We start from the raw sequence: 10,301 nt of genomic DNA, 5'->3' as shown, positions 1-10,301 counted from the left end.
TGACTGTATTAACAAACTCCATATTGCTTCCGGCAATTAGTATTTCATCAACATATAATGATAAGATCACAAATTGATCTTTGGATCTTTTGATATATACACAATTGTCTTCACTAATCATTACAAAATCATATGCCATTATGGCATTGTGAAAACGTATATACCATTGTCTCGAAGACTGCTTAAGGCCATATATCGATCTCAATAGTCGACACACTTTGTGCTCCTGGCCTTTTGTAATGAAACCAACAGGTTGTTCCATATAAATTTCTTCCTCTAATTCTCCATTGAGGAATGCAGTCTTTACATCCATTTGATGTAATTCAAGATCCATACTAGCTACTATTGCCAGAATAAGGCGAATAGAGGTAAATCTAACCACAGGAGAAAAAGTTTCTTCAAAGTCAACTCCTTCCTGTTGATTATATCCTTTCGCCACAAGGCGAGCCTTATACCTCTCTATTGAGCCATCAGCCTTACGCTTTATTTTGAGAACCCACTTGTTCCCAATGGCTTTGCGTCCTTTTGGAAGGTCAACCAATTCCCAAACTTGGTTTGATCTTAATGACTCCATTTCCTCTTCCATTGCATGTATCCATTTTTCCTTATCAGGGCATTTTAGAGCGTCGTTCACATTCTTTGGCTCATCTTCATCTTGTGGGGCGATCATGAAAGTTTCTCCTTCAATGTCAAAACGTCGACGGGGAATCCTATTACGACTTGACTGTCGTATGGAATGCTGTACTCCTGATGATTCACCCCATTCCATTGCGCTCCTACTCGAATTAGATAATGGTGGTGTCGTCTCTTTAAGTGGTTACAATTGAGACTGGGTTGCATTCAACTCTCCATTTGTCACAATGCTCCCACTAACTTCACTATCACGATCCACAGATTCGTATAGTGAGTAATCTCCACCTACTTCGCCCTTTTTAGGAAATTCATTCTCTAAGAATGTGACATCCCGTGATTCAAATTCAGTTATACTTCCGCTTTCTTACTCACCTATGAATACATATCCTTTTGAGTGCTCTGAGTATCTTATAAAAATACTCTTTTTGCCTCTTGGGCCTAATTTTCCATACTTGTGAGAAGACTCACGAGTATAGGTAGCACAACCCCAAGGTTAAGTATGTAGACAGCAGTCAACAAAGCATCACCCCAAAAAGTGATGGGCAAGTTAGCTTGTGCCATCATTGACCTAACCATTTCCATTAAGGTTCTGTTTCTTCTTTCCGTAACACCATTTTGTTGAGGAGTATGTGGAATAGTCAGTTGTCTTTCTATTCCCTTTTCATCACATAAATTTCTGAACTGATCAGACAGATATTCTCGACCATGATCAGATCTTAATGCTTTTATTTTCTTATCTAATTGATTTTCCACTAAGCTCATAAATCTTTTAAAGCAATTTAAAGCCTTGGACTTATGAGAAATCAAATCGACATGTCCGAATTGAGTATAATCATCAATGAATATGATGAAATAAATAGACCCATGCCTTGCTTTTACATTCATTGGACCGCAGATGTCAGTATGGATTAATTGCAAAGGAAATTCAGCTCTTGTTCCTTTTCCAAATGGTTTTCGCGTTGTTTTTCCTTCTAGGCAATGCTCACATATGGGCAAATCAACCTTTTTAATATTGCCCATTAAGCCATCTTTAGCTAATCGATTCATTCTTTGTTGGCCAATATGACCAAGTCTAGCATGCCACACGTTCACATCATTCTCATAAGAATCAGATGATGTAAATAAGGAATAACTAACATTAACTTCACAATAGTTAACATCTAATACAATGAAACCATCTAAAAAATATCCGGAACCATAATAACTTGTACCTAAAGACAAGTCTACACCATTGTTATGGAAGTTTACATTAAAACCAAGTCTAACTAAGACCAACACCGAAACTAAGTTCCGACGAATCTCCGGAGTAAATAGCACATCATGTAGGAATAATGTGCGTCCACCGCGCATAAGTAGTTGACAGGTGCCAATGCCTCTGACCTCTACTCTTGAATTGTTCCCCACGTATATCCACTTCGTTCCTTGTGGAATTCGTCGAAACTCCACGAAAGCTTCTCTGTCCTTCGCTACATGGTCTGTGGCTCCCGAGTCTACAATCCACAAAGGATTAGATTCGGTTAGAAACACTGAACTAGACACATAAGTAGCATTTTCATAATGCTAAGGGTTTCTACCTTCTTTGGCTCGCCACAGTCGCGAGCAAAGTGACCCTTCTTGCCACAGTTGAAACATTTTACTCTTGAAATGTTCTTCTTAAAAGGACGCTTTCCTTTCTCCCGTTGGTTGTGCCTCGGTTTCTTCCCTGAAATACTTGCTCCCTTGCCTTTCCACTTCTTTGACCCAGCAGGGTGCTTCCTCTTGGAGCCCGAAACTCCATGCGAGCTAGAACCAGCAAAGTAAATATCAGTTTCTGGCTTAGCCGCCATGAGGCGATCCTCTTCTAGCTCAAGATGCCGCATAGCATCCTCGAAGGTCTTGATACCCTCATTATGGGTCAAATGGATCTTCATGTGCTCCCAGCTGTAAGGCAAGGAGCGGATTACTGCCTGCACTTGCTGTTCATCAGTGAGTATGTGCCTGGCATCCTTTAGCTCACTAATCATATTCGACATCTGCCTCAAATGTTGTTTCATGGTCTTTCCATGAGACATCTTGTATGAGTCGAAACGGATAGTGAGTTGTCTCAGTTTGGTCACAGAAGTTTGACCAAATCTTGATGCCAGTGCAGCCCACATGTCTTTGGCGTTCTGGAAACGTCCGAACTCTCGCATGATGTCATTGTCCATGCTGCTTAGCAACGTAATGCAAGCAAGGGAGTTCTTTCTTTTCCAAACAGCAAAGGCATCTTTATCCCTTTTGTGTTGGGCAGTTGTCCCATCCTCAGGTTCTTCCATAATCTGGTTAAGAGCTTCGAGTGCCTCTTGCTCTTCCAGCACATATTGAATCTTGAGACTCCAAATCTCATAATTATCGCCATTCAATTTTTCTCCCTTATTAAGTTCAGCCACTATGTTCTTAGTTGCTGAAGCCATCGTATCTGAACATTTCAGACACATACGCACGAATTATTAAAGCCTATCTAAATGCTTCATCAGCATCATGATTACATAAACTAATCATATTAATGAATAGTTTCACAAAAGGTCTTAGAGTTGAAAGTTCACTATGTTCCCAATCATCGTCTAAAAAACCTAATTTGAAATTATCATTAACATAATCATTTATGTAAAGAAATTGGTTCTTCAAAAGTTATACAAACTTTTAAGAACTTCCCACATATAACATAACACATAATATGGAAATATAAAATGAGAAATCACAAAAATTCATAGCCATATATATATTTCATAACACATTCACAAATGTTTAAGAACATATAATATCAACTTGAAACATATACAGAATTGATTCTAAATCCTAAAAGAACAACATCACATGTACCAATCCAACACATAAACAGGAAATTACTCATAAAATTCTTTAGAAAATTCTATTTTCTTTGGAACATAAACAGAGGCTCCCGAAAAATCCCTAGATCCGGGCCATGGTTTGCGTCGAGACCCATTCAATGCAAGGGTTGATGTTCTCCTTGTCCCGACCCTTATGTATTCTTGCAGAAAATTCTCCACAAGTATTTTATAGCTTGGACCCTTTAAGGTTTCTTTAACCTTATCAAGCATTCTTCCCAACTCCTCAGGAATAATGCATTTTAGGTCTCCGACCATTACTTATTCCGGCATTACAAAACCGTTCCAAATGATATCCTGTATCATTTTGTTGACCTTGATGATGTGTGTCATCATATCATCCCCAGCGTCCCATCGATAAAGAGCTAGCTTGATTCTTAGGTTCTCAAGCTTATCCTTTTGAGCTGCCGTTCTTGGGATTATCGGAGTACGTCTCAAATGTACCATTGTTCCTGCAACGAATGCAGAACAAAGGATTACTTATAATTCATGATACATTAAGATAATGATTGCTTATTTATATACATATGATTTAGCACTTGTATTTAAAAAAAAACTATAGAGAAATACTAGAGAAAATGCCAAAGAATATACCCCTAAGTACGTGTACATAGGGTTTATCGTGTATTTTCACATTCATAAGTGCAACAAACATGTAATATGAATATACCATTACGTAGAGCATTCCGATACGAGCACGTCGATACCAAGAACGCCCAAATCGGAGTTCAAATGAGCTCGAACGGGCCGAAAGAAATAATTGGGTCATTCTGCCCGGTTTGAACCGATCCGGTTCGACCGGTCCGACCGTTGACCGGTCAACGGTCAACCGGGTCGGTCAACGGTCAACCGGGTCGGGTCAACGGTCAAACGGGTCGGGTCTCGGGTCCGCTTCCGATGACGTCACGCTGACGTCATCGTCGGCGGTTAGGCGGCGACCGACGCGCCGTTTTGGACCGCCGCGCGTGGTCCTCACGCGCTGTTGCACGCACAGCCCTTGTCGGCGCGTGAGGGCGCGTGCAGCATCCTCCGGCGACGCGTCGCCCATCATTTTGCTCGTCTGGACGAGCACTTTCTGTTTATGCAATAAAATTCAAGTTTTGACAAAAAAAAAATCAAAACATGCATGAACAGTTCGGCGACGCAAAGAAAACGAACAAAAACGATGGCGAAACGGAAAAACAAGCAGTATACACTTCAATGGTAGAGACGATACACATGCATGATCGGAAAAGAAGTAAACGGGCTCTGATACCAATGTTGGGAAAAACTTAATCTCCGATCGACACATTCGAAACATATTTGGAACGAATTCAATCAATGCGGAAAACGTGCCCGAGGACCATCAACTTGTATCATCGATCGTACATGCATATCACATAACGAACATATCCCGTATTGTCACAGATTAAGTGCCACTTTGCGCTTGAGAGTTCTTTGATCGTCTTTCATACTCGTTTGCGTTTCGAAGCAAAAGCAGAGAAAGCGTTATGTTCGAAGGAGTGTGTTTGCATATGGAAAAATCACGTTTTTTTTTCCAAGGGGTGCCTTCTATTATAGTGATAGGCAAATAACTACCTTGTGGGCTCTTGTGGCTCATGGCCCATCTTGGGCGGTCCACCCATTATTTCTTTCAAGGAGCAAATTAAGGAATACCAACAAAATAGAAAGATGATTTCCCTTGAATTTATTGATGACAATACAATACACCATTCTGAAAATACTCAGAACAACAAAACGACCTCAAGAACTTGCCATGGGGCAAGCCTGAGGTCCCTTAATCAGAAGTTTAGATGATAAACCCCAGATTAAATATGAAAAACCATGAAGAGACACACACCCTTTAGGAGACACCATAAGATCGATAATCTTTTGGTAGTAGATGGTGATAACCACGCACGTGTGCGTTCTTAGCAAGCATTAGGGTTGGCCAAGAGATAACCCTCGAGAGCCTTGAACACGCCCAAGACCTTTTCCTTGCCATCCTTGATTTGCTCCTCGGTGAACTGGATGTCGCCGATGGCGTAGTACCTGCTGGTGTTCTTGCATATCGACCCTCCGTTGGGGCCGGCCTCGATCTTGACGTCATGCGAGATTTTCTCGAATATGTTCATCAGGGCGTCGCCCTCGATCCAGCTGTAGCTGTATGTTAACTTCTCCTTGTCCAGAGCATCGACCCTGTGTTTTGCATACTTGAATTGACTAGCTGCAATCGCAATCAATTGATCGAATGTAAGAAAATGTTACTTGCTCAAAGATTGATGATGAGCCAAAATTGGTTGTATGCAAATTGTGATAACAATTCACAAGAAGCTTTGGAACGGATGGTGTTGTAATGTTAGAAAAGTTTTCCGCGGTCAACTCTCGAAAATAAATACTACATTAGTAGGCTCTCTATTCATTTTTGAAAATTACTTTGAACTATCATCCATTAGTGATCTCTTTATGACTCGTGATTTTTGTAATTTTATGAAATCATTGTGAACTGATCCAAGAACTTAATTAATCTACTAAACGAAGGTGTACTGTTAAAATCGATTACTTTAACATAAACTCCTTTTCTAATGAAACATTAAAATAACCATATGGATAATCCAATACATGTATGGAGATCATTTGTAAGTTCTTAACCTTCTCCAAAGGTAATGTTCTTGATGGTTCCGGGCCCTCCGTCGCCTTCGACGATCTCCACGCTTTGGAAGACTTGAGGGAGGATCTTCGGATATATCTTGTCTCCGTCGACAACAAACGCATGGAACATCTTGGCAGGCGGAATCGTGGCGGAGATCTCCATGTCATAAGTGATGAGACCCATATTCTAATGAGCGTTTTCGATGATAAAAACAGGAAAAATCGGAGAGCTAGAGCCTTTCTTTTTTTTTTTTTTTTTCCGGATTTGGATCGAGCACTGAGCTTCTTGAGATGGTGCATTTCGAGTGAAGAAGATGAAGGTATTTATAGATTGGTCATGAAGGTGATCGTGCAAGTTAGTGTCCTCCATGGATACATGTGAGATCGAGAGTAGGTGTGTCTCTAATTTTTTTAAACAGTTTTGAATGGTTCTAACATGATGGAGTAGGCATTATCTTTTATTTTTTAACGGATTGCTTGTTTTGGATTTCTGATTTTCATGAGTCAAAGTATTCATCCTATGAAGTTGCATTAGCTCTTTTTAAAATAACTATGAGGGAACCAACCGATCAAATTTATAATTTTTAGGAGAAACTGTATGATGACATGACATCAAAATTATCTCGAACTTTAATTGGGAAACAAAATAGAAATTTGACTTTGTCAGGGTAGTTGGATCGGTGATTTCATCTAGTCAGAAACATGTATACAATCTTCCAAGGATTGACAAGAAGAAAAAACACAATATTTTAAAGGAAAAAGGGATTGGTAGCATCTCTGCAAAAAGAAGAGTTCATTTTTTTTTCCACCGATCAAGTTAATTTAAACGATTCATATTGTTGCCAAAAAAAAAAAAAAACAAGCGATCAAACACAATAGTGAGCAGAACAAGCAAATAAATCGGACTTCGGATTTGCCTAGTTTGATCTATGGGACCTACTCCATGAAGAGAGTAGCACATGATTCGCTATTAATCAAGCGATTTAACAAAAATTACAATCATACTCGAGTCGCTTAAGTATTTTCAGTTGTTCTCAGCCCCCGATTACACCTAATAACTTGCACAATGTTTAGCTCTCATAATTCCTCGCGAAATAATATCTCAATCTCACAAAAAAATTCACAAATCTTACCACAAGAGTTGTTGACTTGAATACCAAAAGCTCCTCGTTGATGAAATTCAAGAAGAAAACTTACTTCTTATATAAAAAAAAAAGTTTTGGGTCTAAATAGCAAAACCCCTTTTGGAAAACCTACTCAAATTAAGAAATCACTCAAACTAGGAAATCTACTTGAATTGTGTTTCCTTTACGAGTTCAAATGGGAAAAGTACAAAAAAAGTCAAAAATATATTGTATTGGTACCAATTTAGTCCTAAAATTTTCAATTGGATCAATTTAATCCTAAACCTTTTCATATTGCTACTAATTCAGTCTATTTGGCCAATTTAGGCAGGAAATTGCCGACATGGATACCGGACGTCCTATGTGGCATGGCCGATGCTGACGTGGACAAATTTTTTTCTATAATTTTAAATAATTTTTTGCATTTTTTATTAATTTTATTAATTTTTTCCTTTCCTTTTTTTTGTCTTTTCTAGTTCGTGAGGGTCGAACCCTCACTAGATTTGACGAGGGCCATGACGCCCTCGCCGACCCTCGCCTGTGGCCGGTCACTGGCCACAGGTCAAAGGAAGACAAGGAAGAAAAGGAAAGAAAAAAAGAAAAGGAAAAAAAAAGAAAAAGGGTAAAAATTAACAAAAAATTCGAAAAATTATTAAAAAATTATCTACATTAGCACCGGCCATGCTACGTAGGACATCCGGCGTCTATGTCAGCAATTTTCGGCCTAAATTGGCTGGATGACTGAATTGGTATGAATGTGAAAGGCTTAGGACTAAATTAGTCCAATTGAAATGTTTGGGACTGAATTGGTACCAATACAATAGGATTCGGACTTTTTTGGTACTTTTCCCGGGTTGAAACACAAAACATATTCTCAACACACATAGCTACAATAGAGTTAAGACAAATTAGGGGAGTCAAGATAATGCATGCGTTGAATTCGAATTTGGCGAAAATTGGTCTAAGCACGTTCATCATTTCAACTAGCAAACAATCCCATTCCATGTTCCAATTTGAGATTCATCCTTAATTATAGTAGTTAATAGTACATTATCATCTAATTCTACGCATTACTTTCTTAAGCAAGTTATAAAAAATGTTTTCTTGCGATAATGTCCTGTGGTGTCGACATTGACCTATGGATATTTGTTACTGTCGTCTCATTTCGCAAGTAATCCTCATTATTAGTGCCAGCTATTTCATGGACCTTCTTCATCATTAGTAGAACAATAATGATTTTCTCTTGCTTCCGTCCCTAATACTCTTGTTTGTGCGTCCCCTTTGTTCAATTTTTCACCTTTGAATAATCCGGTTCATTAAAAGAGCGATTTTAGTACCAACCATAGTGTGATCCAACGTCGATATCATGTTAGTAAAAGCAATGTTGATGGAGCAACCTCAAACCGCACCAATTTATAACAAATTAAAACATTATGTGACTATTCCTCAAGTAACATGAAGTTAGTTCTTTAACTGGTTGACGTACTAAAATATTAATAATACTAGTATTAGCTGGGGGCCATGTTTAAGGTTCTTCTCTAAATGATTGTGAACCTAAAGATTAAAAAATGGCCGACCCATATGCATTATGGGTTGACTTTTGACCTGTTCCATGCATGAACTGATTCTGAAAGTTTCCAGCCATTCCATAGGGAGATAACATGTGCTTCTGACGGAGGAATTTAGTGGGGGAGAGATCTTTAGCATATTCGATTTGAAGATTAATTTATGTGAAAAACTTCTGCACGATCAATAATATAACATAAGAAGAATAAAATGTGTTTTGGATTTTGATTGATAAAGAGCATTATTGGATTTAAATCTTATTATTAAATAATGTTGATTGTTGGAGTCTTGATGTATGTTATGAGTTTCTCCTTTCTTGAAGACACCTAAAACTAATATCTATGGTATTATTTACTAAAAATAAAAATCAATCTCTTTAGCAATCTTGAATTCTTACTTCATGTTATAAATGATCCTATGAAAGAGATACATGTTTCCTGTCTAACCACTAGTCACAACAAGATATTTAAAGTAATGTTTGGTTGACGTAATTATAAGCAAATAATCGAAATGGTTTATGATCGACTTGTATAAGAAGAAAAAAGTATAAAATGGAATATGTTTTGACAAAATATGATAGGGAAAATTACATAAATCATAGTCAACTTTACTTTTCATATCAATTGCTCTCCTTACATTTCAAAACCTACATTTATTATCCCTACTTCTGCATTGAATCTCAATTTGCATCTACCACCCACACATAATTTACCAAGTTGTCATTTTATTTCCCAAATTACCCCACCAAAACCTAAAATATATAGCTATATATTCTCCCGTAACTCGACAGACTCAAACCATAAGCTGACCATTGGTCTCCCTCTCTCCACCGTGTGGGTCACCATTGCTCCTCTGTAGGCCATCATGAACGTTCGCCGACCTCAAATATCAGGCGGGTAACGGTTGCAAACTCGAGGCTAGATCGAGGTTGCTGGTGGCCATGGCCGAGCTCCACTGCAAAGCTCATGAGCTCTCTTGTACGCAGCCCTTGCAAGCTCGAGGGCAACCTAGTATGGCAGCCCTAATGACTGTGAGCTTGAGGGAAAGTTTGCCACAACGGAGAAAAAGGCAAGGAGAAGGTCGATGGGAAGGACAAGGTCGTCGGCAACTGAACTGTGAAGTGGTGACAAGGTCAGTATTGGGCAGTGACGCGTTGTTGTGGGTGGGGCTCAGCTAGCATGCGTGAGGAGAGAGAAAAGGCATGGAAAGAAAGAGAGAGACAGTGGGAGAGGGTCTTTGGTGTACATTTAGATTGCGCAAAGAGCGAATGGGTCCTTTTAGATCGGGGGAGATGCAAATTGTAGGTTTTGAAATGTGGAGATGGTATTTGATTTAAGAATCAAAGTTGAACATGATTGTTGCAATTGTCCCATAATAATAAAAACAATGGTTAGGGAAGAGAAGACCAATTTTGAGATTTTTAATTTTAGAGCTTTGGGTTTGTTATATTTAAAAAAAATTTGGACAAAAATGGCCTTGT

The 10,301-nt window shown here is 38.8% G+C and overlaps 1 protein-coding gene across 1 annotated transcript; it reads right to left on the bottom strand.

Moving 5' to 3' along the window:
- Positions 1-5,410: 5,410 nt before the first annotated feature.
- LOC115682926 (major allergen Pru ar 1-like) lies at positions 5,411-6,315 on the bottom strand. Its single transcript, XM_030607294.2, has 2 exons — positions 6,132-6,315; positions 5,411-5,706 (listed from the first exon to the last, which is right to left on the bottom strand). Exons 1-2 carry the CDS (start codon positions 6,313-6,315, stop codon positions 5,411-5,413), a joined length of 480 nt encoding a protein of 159 aa, XP_030463154.1.
- Between the last annotated feature and the right edge of the window lie 3,986 nt (positions 6,316-10,301).

The sequence above is a fragment of the Syzygium oleosum genome, unplaced genomic scaffold (genome assembly GCF_021117445.2).
Source record: "Syzygium oleosum isolate NSW1041296 unplaced genomic scaffold, Sole_v2.1 Sole_v2.06, whole genome shotgun sequence".
Classification (NCBI taxonomy): Eukaryota; Viridiplantae; Streptophyta; class Magnoliopsida; order Myrtales; family Myrtaceae; genus Syzygium; species Syzygium oleosum.
Note: the sequence above shows the minus strand (reverse complement) of the source record. Positions and strands in the feature narration are given on the sequence as shown.

Coding starts and splice junctions, on each gene's coding strand:
- LOC115682926 (XM_030607294.2), bottom strand. CDS start 6,315: ATGGGTCTCATCACTTATGACATGGAGATCTCCGCCACGATTCCGCCT. Junction 5,707..6,131: donor GAACATTACCTTTGGAGAAG/GTTAAGAACTTA, acceptor TTGCGATTGCAG/CTAGTCAATTCAAGTATGCA.